At 37.5% G+C, this 21,311-nt stretch overlaps 1 protein-coding gene across 12 annotated transcripts in view; it reads right to left on the bottom strand.

The window, feature by feature from the left end:
• Positions 1-21,311, bottom strand: part of GOLGB1 (golgin B1) — an 86,533-nt gene that overhangs the window by 39,744 nt on the left and 25,478 nt on the right. For 4 of the 12 annotated variants that reach the window (XM_082394822.1, XM_082394818.1, XM_082394821.1 and 1 more), the window contains exons 6-10: positions 19,132-19,257; positions 16,793-16,915; positions 15,565-15,678; positions 13,698-14,100; positions 12,555-12,670 (exon numbers count right to left, since the gene is read on the bottom strand). In XM_082394822.1, the coding sequence (XP_082250948.1) occupies positions 12,555-12,670; positions 13,698-14,100; positions 15,565-15,678; positions 16,793-16,915; positions 19,132-19,257 (882 nt within the window). The remainder of the gene's footprint in view (positions 1-12,554; positions 12,671-13,697; positions 14,101-15,564; positions 15,679-16,792; positions 16,916-19,131; positions 19,258-21,311) is intronic. The other 8 variants (XM_082394825.1, XM_082394823.1, XM_082394829.1 and 5 more) reach the window with 5 other exon arrangements.

Consider the following 21,311-nt stretch of genomic DNA (forward strand, 5'->3'; position numbering starts at 1 on the left):
CAAGTTGTACACTTTAAAAGTATGCAGCATTTCCCTGGTGGTGCAGTGGTTGAGTCCGCCTGCCAATGCAGGGGACACGGGTTCGATCCCTGGTCCGGAAAGATCCCACATGCCGTGGAGCAACTAAGCCCGTGCGCCACAACTACTGAGACTGTGCTCTAGAGCCCGTGAGCTACAATTACTGAGCCTGTGTGCCACAACTATTGAAGCTTGCATGCCTAGAGCCTGTACTCTGCAACGAGAAACCACCGCAATGATAAGCCTGGGCACCACAACAAAGTGTAGTCCCCGCTCGCCACAACTAGAGAAAGCCTAAGTGGAGCAACGAAGACTCAACACAGCCAAAAATAAATAAATAAATAAATTACTTAAAAAAAAAAACTCTTTAAAAAAAAAATCAGTCTAGTTTCGAGAGTTGGGAGGCAACCTGATGACTAAGACGAGATGTTAGGCTTCTGGTTTTAAAGATGGAAGAACAACCAGGAACCAAGGGTGTAAGTAATACAGCTCTAGTCACTGGAAAAAAGGAGGAAATGAATTCTTCCCTAAAGCCTCCTTCCCTGCAGCTCAGCTGACATCGTGATTTCTGGCCAGAGAAACCGATTTTGATTTCTGATCTCTAGAACTCGAGGAATCTCATAACTTTCTGTTTAGAAGAACAACTAAATCATCCCAATGAAGAAAGAGCAACCAAAACACCAGCCAAGCCACAAGAGAAGGGCATGTGATTATGTCAGCAAACTCAAGTCATCCTACTCCTGGTGCCAGAATTGAGTTGAAAAAGCCTCCAGATAATTCCAACTGCCAGCTTTCAAGTCAACTCCAGTCTTTGATTCTCCTACAGAAGGCTCCAGACTTCACGGAGAAGAGAGCCATCCCCATCATTCATTCCTCTCCAAATCTCTGGAACACAGAATTGAAAAGAAAAGAAATCCGGAATTTTATGCCTCCTTCTTTGTTCTTTCTCAGGACTGCTTGGCTATTCCAGATCTTGCAAGGACTTCCATTATTATGTTGAATAGGAGTGATGAGAGTGGGCACCTTTGTCTAGTTCCTGATCTTAGAGGAAAAGCTTTCAGCCTTTCACCATTGAGTATGATGTTAGCTGTGGGCTTGTTGTATATGGCCTTTATTACATTAAGCTACATTTGTCTATGTCTAATTTGTTAAGAACTTATTATTATGAATAGATATTAAATTTTGTCAAATGCTAAAAAAAATCAGTCAACTTTCAACAACTAGACAAAAATCAGTCAAATATAATTTGAATAATACTATGATTTAAGTGATATTTATAAAATGGTACAGCCAATAACTACAGAATATACATTTTTTACAAGTGCACAAGCTACATTCACCAAGACACACCATATGCTATGTCATAAAACAAGTCTCTATAAATTTCAAAGCACTGAAATCATATAGAACATATTACCTGATCATAATGAAATTAAATTAGAAATCAATAATAATAAAATATCTAGAAATAAAACCAAATATCTGGATATTAAATAACACACTTCTAAATAATCCATGATCAAAGAAGAAATCATAAGGAGAATTAGAAAACTCTTCAAAAACTGAATGATAACAACACAACATATCAAACCATGTGCTTAAGAGGGAATTGTGTAACTTTAAATGTTTAAATGAGAAAAGAAGATCTGAAGTGTTTGATATAAAGTTACACCTTAAGAAGTTAGAAACAGAAGAGCAAAGTAAAACCAAATAAATAGAAAGAATACCAAAGAACAAAAATCAATAAAAGTGAAAACAGACCAGCATTAGAGAAAATTGACAAGGCCAAAAGTTGGTTCTTTGAAAAGATTTTTTTTAAAACTCAAATAATTTCTAGTTTAAAGTCTGATCAAGAAAATGAAGCACAAAGTGGGGAGATGTCGGCCAAACAGTAGAAACTTGCAGATAGAACATGAAAAAGTTCTGAAGATCTAACACCCAACATTGTGATTATAGTTAACAATAATGTATTATATAGTTCAAAGTTGCTAAGAGACTACATCTTAAATGTTCTCACCACAAAAAAGAAATTGTAATTATGTGTCATGATGGAGGTGTTAGCTAATGTTATGGTGGTAACCCTATTGCAATATATACATGTATCAAATCAACAAGTTGTACACCTTAAACTTACACAATGTTATATGTCAATTATATATCTTAATTAAAAAAAAATAGGGATTGGGGTAGGGGTGGGTATCACTCCAGAGCATACAAGCATTAAAAGGATAAAAAAGGGAATATTATAACCAACGTTATAACAAAAATTTGACATCTTCAATGAAATGGACAAAACAAAACAAAACTAAAATCCAACTGGCACAAGATGAAAAAGAGAATCTTATTAGTCTTATATCTGTAAAAGAAATTCAATTCATTATCAACTCCAGACCCAGATAGTTTCACTGGTGAATTCTTTCCAATTCTTGAGAAATAATACCAATTTTACACAAACTCTCAAATAAAAGGGAACACTCCCCAACTCATTTTTTTTATGCCATAATAACCCTAATACCAAAATCTGACAAAGTACTACAAAACAAAGGAAAATCTTCATGACCAAAACAAAGACCAATATCCTTCATAAGTACGGATACAAAAATGCTTCCAAAAATAGTAGTAAATCAAATTCAGTAATATATAAAAAGGATAATACTTTATGACCAAGTTGGGTTTATCCTAACAATACAAGGTTGGTTTAATAGTCAAAAATTAAAGTATGTACCATATGAACAGAATAAAGAAGAAAACCCATATGGTCATTTCAATAAATGCAGATAAGGCATTTGGCAAAATTTAATACCAATTCTTACCAAATTAAGAATAGAGGGTAAAGTCCTCAATCTGATAAAGAAGACTAATGAAAACTTAAAACTAGTAACACAGCTAATGGTAAAATATGAAATACTTTCCCCTAAGATCAGGCAAAATGCAAGAAGGCCCAGTCTTACCACTTCTATTAAACAATGTTATGAAGGTCCTAGCCATTGCATGAAAAAGAAATAAAGGCATAAAGATTAGCAAGGAGTAAGTAAAACTTGTCTTTATTTGCAGATGACATGATTGTTTATGTAGAAAATCCTAAAGAATCTACAGAATGAGACTAGAATTAATAAAATAAATATCAAGTTCACATAAGCAAAATTCAATTGTATACTTACATAAAAGTGCAAACAGTTGGAAAGGTGAAATTAGAATAAATTCCACCTACAACAGCATTAAAAAATATGAACTATTTCAGAATAAATTTTAAAATGTGCACAACTCCTCCAACCAAAACTACAAACCATTGCTGAAAGAAATTAAAGAAGATCTTAATAAGTGAAGAGAGATACTATACTCATGGATTGAAAAGTTCAGTAGTATTAAGATGTCAATTCTCCCTAAAGTGATCTATAGATTCAACACAATGCCAATTCAAAATCCCATCTAGCTTCTTCTTTTTTTCAAATATAATTTGAGATAGTTGATTGTATAATTTCTGTGGAAATGCAAAGAACCTAGAATAATCAAAGCAATCTTGAAAAGAAGAACAAAGTCAGAGGACTTATACTACCTGACTTCAAGATTAACTACAAACTACAGTAATGAAAACAATGTGATACAGGCAGGAGCGAGCAAGCAAAGGAACTTATCACTTTTTCTCACTCCGCCCTGCTGCAGCAGGGGCCCCAATAAAGCCTTGCCTGAATTTCTTGTCTGGCCTCTAATCAATTTCTATTGATTGGGGAAGGCCAAGAACCCTGGTCAGTATCAGATTTACAGTGCTCAATGTGGGGCAGTTGTCCTCTTCCAGGGAGAGGATCTGGGCACCTCCGGGACCACTGAATGCAGCTTCCCTGTGGGTGACAAGTAGCCACCTGAACCTCTTGTTTCAGTGTCACCATGTTTGGGGGGCTCCCTCTCCTGAGATGGCCATGCTGGACGACTGAGTGGGCCTGGGGATTCTGGTGGCTCCCCGCAACGAGATGTCTATCTCCATCAAGGAGGCCCGGGTGGTCCTTGACATAGCAGGTAAGAAAATCAATTTTTTAAGTGATACTGGAGCCACTTACTCTGTCCTGATCTCTCACACTGGGCCTCCTTCCTCCAAAAGCTATACTGTGACTGGTGTTGATGGAAAGCCTCACACCCGTTACTTCACTGGGCCTCTCACTTGCCAATTTGAACAGTGTTTGATCTCATGTGCCTTTTTAGTTGGGCCTGAGTGTCCTATCCCACTACTGGGGAGAGACCTTCTGGGCTCCCTTGGAGCCATCTTACAGTTAGGAGGCCCGAAGCAGCCCCTTATCTTGACTCTGACTAAGACAAATCAAGTGGAAGAACAAGGGCCTATTCCCAGCCATATTCTACACACAGTAAACCCTGCAGTTTGGGACAAAGGAATCCCTGGGAAGGCTATAAATGCTCAACCTGTAAAAATTAGCCTTAAGCCAGAAGTCACTTATTCTAACAAGAGACAGTACCCCATAAAGTTGGAAGCAAAAAAAGGTTCGCAACCCCTCATACATAAATTTTTAAGACATGGCCTCTTAGTGCCCTGTCAGTCTCCATACAATACCCCTATTCTGCCAGTTGTTAAGCCAAATAGGGACTATCGAATGGTACAAGGCCTTAGAGCAGTAAATGATGCAGTGGTCCCTATACATCCCCTTGTGGCCAATCCTTATAATATATTAGTCCAGATTCCTGGAGTGCTTGACCTCAGGGATGCCTTCTTTTGCATCCCAGTTCATCTCTCATCTCAGTATCTGTTTGCCTTTTAGTAGACTAACCCCCACTCAGGTCAAATGCAATAATATACCTGGACAGTATTGCTTCAGGGGTTTCAGGACAGCCCACACTTGTTCACTCAGGCCCTAAGAAAAGAACTAAGGGAGGGGCCTTCCTGGTGGCACAGTGGTTAAGAATCTGCCTGCCAATGCAGAGGACACAGGTTCGAGGCCTGGTGAGGGAAGACCCCACATGCCATGGAGCAACTAAGCCTGTGCGCCACAACTACTAAGCCTGTACTCTAGGGCCCGCAAGCCACAACTACCGAGCCCATGTGCCACAACTACTGAAGCCTGTGTGCCTAGAGCGCGTGCTCCACAACAAGAGAAGCCACCACAATGAGAAGCCCGCGCACCGCAACAAAGAGTCGCTCCAGCTCGCCACAACTAGAGAAAGCACGCGCACAGCAACGAAGACCCAACGCAGCCAAAAATAAAAATAAATAAATAAATAAATTTATTAAAAAAAAAAAAAACTAAGGGAAATACACCTAAAAGAAGGGGACAGTCTACGGTATGTAGATGACATATTAATATGTAGTCCCACCATGGAGGCCTCAGATCAGAATACCATTTAAGTCCTTAATTTCCTTGGGACCCAGGGTTACAGGATCTTCCAGAAAAAAGCACAAATCTCAAAGTAACAAGTTAAATATCTGGGATATATTATAAACCCTGGAAGCAGACAGCTATCTCCAGATAGAAAAGAAGCTATATTAGAACTAAGTGCCCCAAAGACCAAAAAAAAATCCTCGTACTTTCTTAGGCATGGCAGGATTTTGCAGAATTTGGATTCCAGGATTCAGACTAATGGCTAAGTCTCTATATGAAGCCACTAAAGGCCCAGATACAGAGCCATTACTTTGGACTGGGGAACAAGAAAGGGCTTTTAATAAGATCAAACAGACCCTCACCAAAGCTTTTGCTCTGGGTCTCCCCAATTTAAAAAAGCCATTTATCTTGTACATAGCTGAAAAACAGGGGACAGCTATGGGAGTCCTTGTACAAAAGCTAGGAGAAGTTCCTCAACCTATAGGCTATTTTTCCAAACAACTAGATTCCATGGCCCAAGGTTGACATGGCTGTTTCCGGGCGGTAGCTGCCACTGCTTTATTAGTGGAAGAAGCTAACAAGCTTACCTTTGGACAGCCACTGGAAGTCCAGACCCCTCATCAAGTACAAAAGATTCTGGAAATTAAAGGCCACCATTGGCTAACTGGAGGCTGCCTTACTAAGTTGCAGGCTTTACTCCTTGACTCCCCAGAACTAACTCTCAAAACTTGCCACACCCTCAATCTGGCTACTCTAATGCTGGTTGAAGGCCCAGAACTAACACATTCCTGCCCTGAAACCCTTGACTAGGTTTATGCCTGTAGGTCTGATCTAACAGACCAGGCCATAGAAAACCCTGAGGAAGAATGGTTTACTGATGGCAGTAGTTTCATTAAAGATGGAGTCAGGAGGGTAGGGTATGCTACTGTGAGCACTTATAGTGTTATATAAGCAAAACCTTTGCCACCTAACACTTCAGCCCAGAGGGCTGAGCTAATAGCCCTAACTTGAGCCTTAACTTTGGGGGAAGGAAAATTTTAAATATATATACAGACTCAAAATATGCCTTCTGGGCTTCCCTGGTGGCGCAATGGTTAAGAATCTGCCTGCCAGTGCAGGGGACACGGGTTCAAGCCCTGGTCCGGGAAGATCCCACATGCTGCGGAGCAACTAAGCCCGTGCGCCACAACTACTGAGCCTGCGCTCTAGAGTCCGCAAGCCACAACTACTGAGCCCACATGCCACAACACTGAAGCCCACGTGCCTAGAGCCCGTGCTCTGCAACAAGAAAAGCCACCACCATGAGAAACCCGCGCACTGCAACGAAGAGTAGCCCCCGCTCGCCGCAACTAGAGAAAGCCTGTGCGCAGCAACGAAGACCCAATGCAGCCAAAAATAAATAAATAAAATAAATAAAATTTAAATATATATATATGCCTTCCTTGTTTTACATGCCCATGCAGCTAATCTGGAAAGAAAGAGGACTTTTAAATGCAAAATATTCCACTGTAACATACGGGGCTGAGATATTACAACACATAGAAATGCTCAAAAATCAAAACTAGTAGAAGTCATTCACTGCTGTGGGCACCAAAAGGAAAATTCTCAAATTACTTAAGGGAACAGGGCAGATCGGGAGGCAAAGAAAACAGTCCTGATGCCCATACCAGGTAGAAACCAAAATTGAGAATATCTGACAACAAACCACCTGGTTTCAGCAGACAATTAACCACCAATCCTTGCTATTCAATATGGTCGGGGAAACTGAAAAATGGTTCTCCAGTTCGTTTCTTGGATACCACTAGCTATAAAAAGCTTTCTGGCAGGAGGTTTTTGTTTTCTCATAACCCTTTTCTTTTCAGTCATACTGATTTAGGCTATATTTTGTCTAGTACTCTGTTGTCTTCCCTACTGTTGTAAACCTGTGACTAAGACTTTTCGGTCCAAGAAGGAGACCTGGGACCAACAGGTCGAGATATTCCATTCTAAAAATAGAGAAACATGTTGAACTTTAACCCCGAGATTAACAAAAATATACACCCAAACAGAATGGCTTCTTGGCAGGGGCGGCATTGCCTCCCCTGTCAGGTCAACAGTTAAGGAAGCCCTCCCAAAGTAACCTGGTTCCTTTCCTTTCTAGGCCCTTTAATGGCTATTGTTGTTTTTCTCCTTTTTAGTCCTTGTTTGTTTAACCTTTTGATTGAGTTTGTGTCTTCTAGGCTCCGACAATTTGAAGTAAGGCTCATGATGGCTCAAGGAATTCAGCCCACTCCAGCAGAAAGTGGCCCAGGTCCCACAGGTCCTTGGGACAGTCAGCAAGAGACTTCTACACCTCTAGGGGCTAGGGTCTGTGGCCCCTGTCCCCTTATGCAGGAAGAAGTTTCAGAAGAAGAGACCTTCGGTCCCTTACCCCTTAAGAATAAGGGTGTAGAGTCTCTCAGGGCGGGATGAGACAGGCTGGGACCTGGGACCCTTTGCTGCAGTGCTGCAGTGCTTGCACCTGGACAAACATCTCCTCGAGCAACAAAATACAAAGAAACTATATGGCACTAAAAATAACTGCGTGCATGTGCAGTTGGGGCAAATTCTGGACCCAAAAGATACAAAGAGACCAAAAAAACCCAACTGCCACTTTTGAAGCGCTTGCAGCAAAAACAGGGTATTGGGAGCAAAAGCAGGGTACTGAGCATATGCCACAACACCACCTAAGGGGTGGGCAAACCACCTAAGCCACCCCTCCGGCAAGACCCCAGGACACACCCCTACCCTCACCCCATATAAGGAACAAGCTCGCCTCCCCTCAGGGAGCCAGCCAGCAAGGGAACCTGTTACTTGTTCTCGCTTCCTCCTGTTGCCCCAATAAAGACTTGCCCGAAAAAAAATATGATACAGGCCTAAGAATTGGCTAGACTAGACTACAAAGCTCATAGACTAGAAAGCTCATAAATAGACCTATTAATCATTTGTTTTCAACAAAGGTACCAAAGCAATCCAATGAGGAAAGTAAAGTCTTCTCAAGAAATGGTGCAGAGACAATTTGATATCCATATAGGGAAAAAAATAAAACTTGACCCTTATCTTACACCACACACAAAAATTTATTGAGGTTCAGAGACTTAACTGTGAAAGCTAAAACTATATAGCTTGTGGAAGAAAACATAAGAGAATATCTTCATGACTTGGGGTTAAGCAAAGGTTTCACACACAGGACAAAGAAAATTATAACCAGAAAAAAACTGATAAATAATAGACTTGATCAAAATTTTAAATGTCTGCTAATTAAAGAACATCATGAAGAAAATGGGTAAGAAGCAAGCCACAGGGACTTCCCTTGTGGTGCAGTGGATAAGACTCCGCGCTCCCAATGCAGGGGGCCAAGGTTCGATCCCTGGTCAGGGAACTAGATCCCAAATGCATGCCACAAATGAGAGTTTGCATGCCACAACTAAGGAGCCGGTGAGCTGCAACTAAGGAGTCCACGAGCTGCAACTAAGGAGCCCACCTGCCGCAACTAAGACCCGGTGCAACCAAATAAATAAATAAATAAATAAATATTTTAAAAATTTTCCACTTGTAATAAAAAAAAATTCAATATGTGATCTTCAATTTAAAAAAATTTAAAAAGAAAAAGAAGCAAGACACAGCATGGGAGAAGATATTCACCAAACATGCCTGATAATAAATTGGCATTCAGGAAGTATAAAGAATTACTACAACTTGATAAATAGGCAAAAAACTCAATTTTTAAAATGAGGAAATGACATGAACAGATACTTCACCAAAAGAAGATATACAAATGTCCAAGAATCTCAAGTAAACATGTTCAACATCATTTGTCATTGGGGAGATGCAAATTGAAACCACACTGACCTACCACTACACACCCATTAAAATGGCTAAAATTTTAAAAATTGATAATACCAAATCTTAGAGAAGATGTAGAACAACTAGAACTCTCATATATTCTAGGTGAGAGTATAAACAATATAATCACTTTGGAAGAAGATCTGGCATTTCCCTATAAAGCTAAATATATTCTTACTCTATGGCCCAGAAATTCCTCAACTAGCATTTAATGAAGACAAATGAGAACATATGTCCACACAAATACTTGTACAAGAATGTCCTTAGCAGCTTAATTCATAATACCCAAAGCATAAAAAGACCAGTTATCCATCAAAAGGAAATTATAGCACAGTCATGCAAAAGGAAAATACAGTATATTCATAAAGTGGAACACTTCTCAGCAATATAAAAGAATAAATTATGATACATACAATAATATAAATGAATCTCAAAATATGCTGAGTGAAAGAAGTTTTCTACAAAATAACACAAATGTATGATTACATTTATAGGATATAAAACATGCAAAATGAATCTACGGTGAAAATATAGAACATTGGTTCATCTTTGGAGGGAAGTAATGCGGTTGACTGCAAAAGGGTACTTTGTGGGTGATATCTTGATAGGGATTTGGGCAACGCATTTGATAAAACTCAATGAATGGTACACTTAGCACCTGTACATTTCATGTTTTGTAAATCTCACTTCAAAAGAAAAAGAACTATAAACAAATATTAAAATCTAGTCAATGATATGCATGATGAAATATTTAGAGAAAAATGCACTGATGTCTACAACTTACTGTGAAATGTACAAAAAATTAAGATGAATTGGTAGATGGATAAATGGATAGATATATGATAAAGCAAATATAGTAAATATTAATAGAATCTAGATGGTGAGTATGCAGGTGTTCACTATAAAATTCTTTGAATTTTTGTTTTTATTTATTTTTTGTTTTTATAACATCTTTATTGGAGTATAATTGCTTTACAATAGTGTGTTAGTTTCTGCTTTTTAACAAAGTGAATCAGCTATACATATACATGTATGCCCATATCTCCTCCCTCTTGCGTCTCCCCCCCACCCTCCCCATCCCACCCCTCTAGGTGGTCACAAAGCACAGAGATGATCTCCCTGTGCTATGAGGTTGCTTCCCACTAGCTATCTATTTTACATTTGGTAGTGTATATATGTCCATGCCACTCTCTCAATGCTTCCCAGCTTACCCTTCCCTCTTCCCATGTCCTCAAGTCCATTCTCTACGTCTGCGTCTTTATTCCTATCCTGCCCCTACATTCTTCAGAACCTTTTTTTTTTTTTTTAGGAGCTGGAGGAGTCAGGCTCCTGGACTTCAGACTATACTACAAAGCTATAGTAATCAAGAAAGTATGATACTGGCACAAAAACAGAAATATAGATCAATGGAACAGGATAGAAAGCCCAGAGATAAACCCATGCACATATGGTCACCTTATCTTTGATAAAGGAGGCAAGAATATACAATGGAGAAAAGACAGCCTCTTCAATAAGTGGTGCTGGGAAAACTGGACAGCTGCATGTAAAAGAATGAAATTAGAACACTCCCTAAACACCATACACAAAAATAAACTCAAAATGGATTAAACACATAAATGTAAGGCCAGCCACTATAAAACTCTTAGAGGAAAACCTAGGTCCAACACCTTATGACATAAATCACAGCAAGCTCCTTTTTGACCCACCTCCTAGAGAAATGGAAATAAAAACAAAAATAAACAAATGGGACCTAATGAAACTTAAAAGCTTTTGCACAGCAAAGGAAACCATAAACAAGATGAAAAGACAACCCTCAGAATGGGAGAAAATATTTGCAAGTGAAGCAACTGACAAAGGATTAATCTCCAAAATTTACAAGCAGCTCATGCAGCTCAGTATCAAAAAAAGAAACAACCCAATCCAAAAATGGGCAGAAGACCTAAATAGACATTTCTCCAAAGAAGATATACAGATTGCCAACAAACACATGAAAGGATGCTCAACATCACTGATCATTAGAGAAATGCAAATCAAAAGTACAATTAGGTATCACCTCACACCAGTCAGAATGGCCATCATCAAAAAATCTACAAACAATAAATGCTGGAGAGGGTGTGGAGAAAAGGGAGCCCTCTTGCACTGCTGGTGGGAATGTAAATTGATACAGCCACTATGGAGAACAGTATGGAGGTTCCTTAAAAAACTAAAAATAGAACTACCATACGACCCAGCAATCCCACTACTGGGCATACACCCTGAGAAAACCATAATTCAAAAAGAGTCATGTATCACAATGTTCATTGCAGTTCTATTTACAAGAGCCAGGACATGGAAGCAACCTAATGCCCACTGACAGATGAATGGATAAAGAAGATGTGGCACATATATACAATGGAATATTATTCAGCCATAAAAAGAAACAAAATTGAGTTATTTGTAGTGAGGTGAATGGACCTAGAGTCTGTCATACAGAATGAAGTAAGTCAGAAAGAGAAAAACAAATTCTGTATGCTAACACATATATATGGAATCTGAATTTTTTAGAGTTGCTGAAAAATGTTTTAACAAAATATTGGAGGAAAAAGTTGAGAATGGGAGAATAGAAGAGATTGGAAAGCCTAGATGCCAAAAACCAGGAAGCAAAAATTTTTATCAGTGCACAGTACTGCCCAGGAACTATGGGACTCTGCTGACCAATATATCTGTCAGTTTGGAAGGGTATAATCTTATAATGGAGATGAATTAATCCAGTTATCCCAGCTTGACACTAGTTAATTAAGATCATCAAACTAACTCTCCTTGTTCTGATATTCAAGCTCAATAAGCAGCCTTCTGGTGATTAAAATCTAACTCCCCAGAGACTTTTATAGAAGGCAGAGAGAATATACTGGCCAATCAACAGGAAATTAAACTTTTTACTGTTAACTGATTAATGTGGGCATTATGATTTCTACAATAGACTTTTAAGTTTGGTTAGACTGAATTGTATACTTTAAATCTGATCAAATCTCAGTCTACCAAAAACAAAATTGATTTCTCAACTGGGAAAGCTGATTATAAGATTAAAATTAATGACTCATCTCCAATACAGAGTTCTAAGACCTCAGAATTAGAAAGGCTCTTGAGGTTATGCTGCTCATTGTCTACTTTTTTCTCATTATTCATTGTTGGGACACTACTGTCTTTCATGATTCCTTTCAAACAGAATTGGCTCCAAAAAACCATTTTATCAGGCAGAAAAGACAGAAGGCTTATACTGCTTTCTGGAACAAATTCTATTAGAACACCCAAGTATAGATACAGCAAAGACAAATAGATCATATTCATAAGAAGTACACATTTAATTACCTGTGTGCCCTCGTTAGAAACATCTGGCAAAGAAGTCTGAGATGCTATTTCATGTTTTAGCAACGTTGCCTTATTTAGAAATTGGTTGATTTCTTCGGATTTTTCCTGGAGTTGATCTAAGGAAAAGAAAATAAAATTGAAATGATCTTTGCCTCAAGCCTGAAACTTAGTGAGTTATCTTCTAGGGATACACCATATGCTGTTTATTCTAGTTCAGTTATCTTAATTAAAATTACGATGCCAATACCAGCATTTTTATAAATTGTTTAAATGCTCTCAAGGACCAAAGGACATCTCAGTAAACCTCCTTCAAAGGTAAAATAAAACAGGTCTAGTTATTTTTTTTAAAAAGTCATTTTTCCTTTCCCCCTTGAAAACGCCCTTAGTGTTTTTTATTTTATTTTCTTCACTCTCCACGTAAGCATTATAAATCCTACTGAGATTCTACAGCACAGTTTTAAACATGAACATGGTTCAGTTAAGAGAACAGCATGCTCATGTAACACACTGTTCCCATGTAATGTCCCTTAAGGCTTTCTGGTTAATGTTCAGCTCTCTTCAATACAGATCTTCAATTTAATGCTTTCTAAAATCTTTCCTGTATGCCTATCTTTTAGAATTAAACTAAATCAGAGGCATGTATTACTTTAATAATAACACATTTTAAAAAAAATAAGTTTTCTTTAAACCTCCTTAAAGGATAAAAGTTTTTAAAAAGAAATTTTCACCTATAAGAAAAGCATTCAGATCCATCTTTAGAAGTAAAGATGACTCCACGCAATTCAGTCTCCCTACCTTTGCAACTAGATCTGGCCTGAGTTTTCCACAAATTCAAATCCTACTCATTTCAGTCAGTGAACCCTTCAGACCACAGTCATGTTTCACACAGGGTTCTTTTTAACGCCTGACACATTACTATCAATAGTTTTTAGTACTATAATAATAATTTTATTAAGCCAGATTATAACTTCAGTCAGAGATGGGAGAAATGCAACAAAGAGTTCAGAAGAGACACCTTTCTTAATCATTCTATTCATTCAATTGGTTTAAGCAAATGATGTCACTAAGAGACCCCTGAAATTTTAAAGGGATGCTAGACAAATGGGCTAGACAAATGGGCTTCAAATGTAATCAAATACTGACCTTCCAGCTGCTGAATGACCTGAGCTGAATGAGCTGCCTGTTCACTCTTATCTTGGAGAAGCTTTGAATTTTGATCCTTTAGGGCATCACAGGCAGAGTGCAGCTCTTGTTCAGTCTTTTGAAGACTCAAAATGTGAGAGGTCTTCTCTGCCATTTCTGTTCTGTGCTTCTGCTCCAAAGCACTGTACCGGGACTGCAGTTCAGCCTGGGCTTGACCTGCCTGTTCAAGCTGTTCTAGAAGATGATGCATTTCTTCCTGCAGGTTATGGAAAGATAGCTTTCTCTCTGCCACTTCAAGTTCCATCTTTTCCATCAGAATCTTGGACTCCTGTCTTTCTGTTTCTATAGTGTTCCTTAAAGTACTCTGCTCAGCTTCTATCTGCTGTAACTGCTGGGAGAAAATCTAAGAAGAAAAGACAAAGCCTCATGAACCATAAATTCATTCTTTCATTTCAATAAGCATAGTGAAGAGCCTCTTCTAGGTGAAACCCAGGCCTAGACACTCAGGACCAAACCTACAATTGCATAAGACCCTCTGTTTTTGCTTCTTGATTCTTTTGACAGTTTCTATTCATATATATATTTATTTGTGTCATTAGCTTTTCACTTATGTGTCTCCCAATACAAAATTAGTTCAATAAGGAAAGGGACTGTGCCTGTTTTATCATCACTGTTCTCCAGCATCTAGCATAATATATGGCATACTGAGTACGTGGTACTCAATAAATACTGAATAAATGGATCCAGTCCCTGCCCTCAAGGAACTCAAGAGTTTAGTGGGAGAGTCACACTTAAACAGATCATTATAATACAAAATATTAGAGGCCATGAGAGAGATATTTACAAGGTACTAAAAGGAGCAGAGAAGGGAAACTTACCATAACATCACACATATGTAACTATCTCCATAGTACCTATCTAGTAAGTAGCACAACTGGGATTTGAACCTGACTATCCAATGACAGCCAGAAAGGGGACTCAGGGTCAGGGTATGGGTTCTGTTAGAACTGGAGATATGGGAACATGTTTCTATGCAAGAAAGACAGTCCTTCTCAAGGAGAGTTGAAAATTAAGAAGAAAGGATATGACTTTCTCCAGCAGCATGCAGGATCCAGATGAACAAGCAGAGAATGTGGACCATAGCACCGATTCCACATTAGGATTTGGCTCCCTGGATGTGAAGGGGCAGGGACACAGGGACTCCAAGGGCTGGTGAAGGAGTAGTCCAAATGGTCAGTCGCAGATCTATACCAGATAAGGAAAGGAGCGAGGCCAAGAAAGAACCAACATACCAGAGCAACACATGAAAGGATCAAGGAATCTTCATGAGAATGAAAGTCAGGACAGCCTAAGAAAGGCAATGACAGGATGAGCTACAGTCAGGGAATAGGATACCTGAGTTTAAGATTTTAGAACATCAGCATCCTTAATCACCTTTAAATTTAAGGGAATATTACATGGTGGGATTATTTCAAACCAACATAAAGTTAAACAACAAAACAAACAAAGAAGGGACAGTACATAAAGCACAAGAACCATTGAAGACAGAGAAGGGGTAAACTGACAGAAAAGAAACTCCTTAGAGGAAAATATGACATTCTAAAGAAACTAGGACCCTAGACCTAAAATCACAAAGGAAAAGAACAACAATAAAAGATGTGAAATGTAAGCCTCATGAGGGAAGGAACTGTATATATTTTGCTCATCATAGTATTACCACCACTTAAGCACAGGGAATTTGTTGAAAGAATGAATAAATGGCATCAATTCTCTGAAGGCTTCTAACAGGATTTTATACCTGCTGCCTGGCAAACTAAAGTGGAAATGAATACTCCCAAGGCAGGTAGTAGAGATCACAAGGCAGTACCTGGTTTCTCTGTTCGGCAGCAGTCAGCTCCTGTTGCAGCAGGTCCACAACCTGAGCACGGCCCAACAAGGCTTCTTCATGCTCCTCAAGCTTCCTCTGCAGCACCCTCAATTTCTGAGAAGAAAACGTTTAGACATAATGTGCTATCACATGAGCGTCATTATCTGCTTACCTTTCAAAATGTCAGGTAGACTTGTGTACTTAAGATTTTTAGATGGTGAGGATGACAGATTAAAGGGTCGGACACCAGCATGCCATGCTTCCCATCCAGCAGCAACAAAGAATCTCCAAAAATGTCTTCTTCAGAGCACCAACGACAACCAAACTGACACAAGGAAGTCCCTGAATTAGGGAGCCTTTCTAATAATTAGATATTTATTACACATATCCACTTTTAAAATTATATAGTCATGTCCTGTACCTAAATAACATAGGTACACGTATATCCCACTCACCAAAGAGAATATTCTCTATAGGCAAGAACCATTTCTCTTCTAGTTTCATGCATGGGACAGGCACTTGATAAACATTTGTTGAATGAATAAGTCAATGATACATGTATATATTAATATTCTACTTTAAAAAGTGCTATATTCTGAAACTTTATTTAGTGGTATATTCTGAAGGATTGCCTAGAACTTGGAAGAAGTTTTCACTCAAAAACAATTAAATGAATCAGCCATGAAATACCGCTGGAGTGCCTTTGGGTACCACACTGCACTACGTACTAAACAGAAACAGATACTTTTGAGTTAGTAGATGATAAACTTAAAAACAATGAAGCCAATTTTCAAAAATTACTCAATGAATTAAAAAAAATGAATGAGTTAATAAAAGACCTTATAGCTTCAAAATCACTGCTTTTTATCTTTAAATTTTCTAAAGTTTAAAACTGACTTCATTGTTTTTGAAGCTTTGGATCAGGTTTTCAATGCACAAAGGTAGATACAATCAGCAAACTGAAGAGAAACCAATTTCTGACTACCACATACATTTGCCAATTAAACTCAGCTTTTGAGTAGTGACAACCTGATTAGAGGGGTAAGAGGCAAGGTAAGGGAAAATAAATAAGCAATATGCAACAGAAGAGAACACCAAAAAAGAAGGCAATTAATGAGCAAACCCAGACCAAGTGAAGAGCAGTGGGTAAGGGTGGAAAAGTGGCTGTGATAACTTAATTAAATGTTAACCAAAACTACAATCATTCTACTAGGTTTTAGCAACACACCTGTTGCATCTCTGTTTCCACATCTGCCTGGGTTACTAACTGAAGAAGCTCATCTTCATGAAGACGAACTTGTGTCTCAAAGCGGGCATCTTTCTCTCGGACCACCTGCTGCATGGAACTCAACTGAAGACACACACCAGAGAAACTATACAAGTTACACTCCCAGAATATCGCACAAACAAAACTCACAGACTATTCTCCAAACACAGACACTGAGAATTGATAGACAATAGGTTTTTCAGATTAAATTTTGAATGCCAAGGATGAGAATTTTGGAAGAGAGATAGGCTTTGATGCTAACTTCGGAATGAGAGAGAAAGCCTATCATCAAATTCAGATGTCAGTCTAAACATAAATTTTGAATAAAAACTGTATTTGCATGGTTAGTAGAAGTGTTTAAATATACAAGAGGTATATTTTTAAAAGATCTAAGGAGATTAGAATATTAAACATACAAAGTTAGATTCCTGTTAAGCCCTAGACAATTCTTTGAATATCACACTCACGCTCAAAAAGTTTCAGTGAAATTCTCATGCCCTATAAATATAAACTTCAAACTAATGTATCTTTTACTCAAGATTCTCTACAACTGGAAATACAAATCTTTCCTTCAGATCTCATTTTCAAAGAATTGCTTCTACCAAAGAACTTGGTATATTTCCATCCAAATCCACACCACCTCCTCAGACAGCTATTTTCAACTGTCATTACTTTCAGGCTTCTAGATCACCCTCATTTGTAACTGGCTCTTAACAAAATGAAATGGAAATAAATTGACTGGTTGTGAGTTGCTCGGTAGCAGTGTTTTTGTTTTGTTCATAGGTTTTGTGTGTGTGTGTAGGTGCGCGCGCGCACCTGCTTATTCGTTTCCTTAAGATCTGTGGTTAAGCATGCCAAACAGCTCTTAGCGTGTCCATTTTGCACAGGTCCTTCAACTATTATTGATTTTTCAATTTGTGACACCTTGAACCAACCTTGGCTCTCCTTCTAGGTCGGAGAAAAAAAATCTTCATAATATTTTTGATTATCTGAATTCTGAAATCACTATGAATTTGAAATCCTGTGTTTCAAATGTATAGGCATTGGAGTCCTTCATGAGCCAAACACATCTACACATCCTTTCCCATAAATGTACCATATTCTCTTTCCAGAGACTTTGCTCACACCATTCCCCACAATTGGAATACCTTTCCCCACCCTGTTGAAACTATATTATCTATCCATCATAGTTTTACCTAAATCCTGAGTTTTCCATGTAACCTTCCTTGGTTGTCACATGCAAGTAACCCCTTTCACTTCTCAAAATACTTTCAGTTTGTATTGTTGCTTGTGATGCACATTCTGAATGGCTTGTATTACGATGGATCTGTTAATACACATAAATGTATTAACAGATCCATCATAGTGTGTGTGTGTGTGTGTGTGTGTGTGTGTGTGTGTGTATCTTGGCTTGCCATGTTTTAAGCCACTCGGTAAAAATATTTTGTATTTCTCCATCCTACATTGTATAAAGTGTACAAAAAAGGACACAATAAAAGCTAATAGGTAAAACTAAGGATTTTAGGATATCCAGTTTTAAATGTATACACAGCAGTAGGTCATCTGTAGACAGAGAGCACCACTAATACTACAAGTTATCAATAAAGTAAACACCAAACACCCAATGGATAAGATTAGCTATTATACAAAGGCACTTGAGGGAAAAAAGAAAAAAAAAATGTTTCTTGAGTCAAAAGCATTCTCAAAGGTAAAATACGAGTGGGTGGTCAAACTGGAAATTTAGAAAAATAGAGAGAAAGAGTTGAGGATGCCAGTCCAAACAGTCTGGTCCTGGTAGCAGAAATAACTATGAAGAAGAAAGTCACATACTGGTTGGTGCCTTTTAACATTGAATCACATAACCTATGCCACTTTCTCATTACATAATCACTAAGTAATCTTCTGACTATAATTTAACTTATCATTAAGATTTTACTATAAAGAAATAATGGACCTAATCACTTGTATTTCTTTTGGTTTATCTAACAGTCTCTTTTGAACTTAGCATAAGCTCATTCCTTCCTAAAAGACCGAATCTCTGTGTGCTATTAAAACCAAGTTTCTGGGCCTGTGGAACTAAGAAACAGTCATAAATTAAGCTATGGTGTATTCATCAAGGTAAATAACACTTCTAATTTCTTCTACTACCACACCCTTCTAATTTCTACTGTAACATTCTAGCTACTATACTTTCATCTACTAAAGTTTTAAAAATAGACTGTCTGAATTGACTTGTCATGTAATAATCTTAAACTTTCATGATCTTTATTCTAATGATTCTGAGGTACCTTCCACCCTACCTGAGCAGCTTGCTCTGCCTGTGTCTGGCTGAGCTGGGTTTGCAAAGTGCTAATGAGTTCCTCCTTCTCTTGGAGCTGTTTCTTCATCATTAAAAATTCTTCCATCTCTGTTGAACTCTTAGCAAACTGAAGACATAGAAGAAAAAAATATTTAAGCAAAAGAATTGGCACTCTTAATTCTTGGACCTCCCTTTCTCATTTGCCCTAAATACCTACCAATATCCTTCTAATTTCTACTTAACACTGAAGGGAATTGCATGTACTGTGTTTGTTTTTTTTTTTTTAATTATCAAAATTATTTGTCAGAGGAAAACAGAAACAATAGCAGCAGTTGCTCAATTTCTCTGAATCCTCACATAGAACCAGACAGTACAACTAGATAATAAAATCAAAAACCCATGGACAATATTTACAATAAATTAGGAAGGTAGTACTACAAACCCCAAAATACAAGTAGGTAGAGACAAGCCACCAAAAGACTCTGGTATTAGAGTCTGTACAATAGGAAGAAGGCAGCCACAGAGCAACATCTGATGGCCTTGAGAACAGGAAAACCTCCAAATAGCCAGTAAATTCTTATTGGAAAGCACAGTTGGCCAATCTTAGAACAACAGCTTAAATTGGCAGGGCTTTCCCATTCTCCAATACTGGCTGAATGCAAGGGGTCCACAGAAAAAAGGACAAAAGTGCTAGAACAATCTGGCCCAGCTGAAGTCTCAAAACTAACTCATCAGGGCTGCCTTCCAAGACACCGACTGCACCAAGAAAAGACTTCTAGGTGTGAAATAGAAATTAAACAGAATAGGGATAACAGAAATAGAAGACAAAGGGCTATACACGTGCTATACTATTCATTGTCAACTATGATATTTTCATATATCAATTCATGTGGCTATCAAGGGCTTGAAATATGCTTAATGTAAATGAGAAATTTAATTATTAATATTATTTAATTTTAATTAACTTAAGTATAAATTATTTTTCCATTAAATACAATTGTGTTTTGGTATGATTATATTTCACTTTACTTGTTGCATCACATAATATACTGCTGAATTGTTGTGCAAGTAATAAGTGTCCATGTTGCTCCTAGTGTTATAATAAACATACCAGCTATCTAGCCAGTGGCAATGGATTGATTCCATTTAAATAATTTTTTTCCTACACACCTATGTGATGTGTTTATTAGAATACTTTATGCAGAGAGCATGAATAACAGTTAATACCTATGTAAATCATAATTGGTAATTAAAATATAAATACTTATTTTTATTGAATTATTTTTCTAGTTCAAAAATAAGTATAGACACACTTTTAAGTTTAAAATAAAGGTGTACTACCGATGCATAGTTTATTCCTTTTTATTTCTAAGTAGTATTCCATTGTGTGTTTAAATATTCTCCTGTTGATAGACATGTTGTTTCTAGTTTTTGGTTTCACAAGTAAAGCTGCTATGAACATGCATATACAAGTCTTTATGTGGACATGTGCTTTCATTTCTCACAGATGTAGCTTTAAAGCTGATATGTTTTTCAAAGTCAAATTAACGATTCTAAATAATTAACCAGTTTCTAGACGTGGATGCAAATATTAAAGGAAAATGATGTTTCAGCACTCAGTTCAGTTATTAGAAAGTTTCTATATATGCATGGAACAACTTGAGTATATGAATCTATTTTCTCAATTGAAAATTTTATGAAATCTAAACACAGATGAAGTATTTCCAATGAAAATTTAGCATCCAAGTTGATATATAATATAAAATACACACCAAATTTCAGACTTAGTGCAGAAAAAAGATTATAAATTTACACAAAAATAATTTTATATTAATCTTAAAAGTATACTTTTAATAAATTGAACTAAATTAAATATATTGTTAAAATTAAGTTTACCTGTTTCTTCTTTACCTTTTGTAATGTAGCTGCTAAAAAATTTAAAATTATACACATGACCCACATTATATTACTATTGAGCAAATTTGGTATAGACCAGAGTGAAGGGCAGGAAGAAGAAAGCCAGGAAGTCTCAGAAATCCACCTGCCTTATCTTTGAACACAACACAAAAACAATAAAAGAAAAAAGTCTGTTAAATAAAAAAAGTTTTCCTGAATCAAGCCTCCTTCTAAAAGTTTAGGAAAATTAATTTCACACAAAAATAAGAAACATAAAATGATCAA

Source organism: Balaenoptera borealis (assembly GCF_965194805.1).
Source record: "Balaenoptera borealis genome assembly, chromosome: 5".
In the NCBI taxonomy this organism is placed as follows: Eukaryota; Metazoa; Chordata; class Mammalia; order Artiodactyla; family Balaenopteridae; genus Balaenoptera; species Balaenoptera borealis.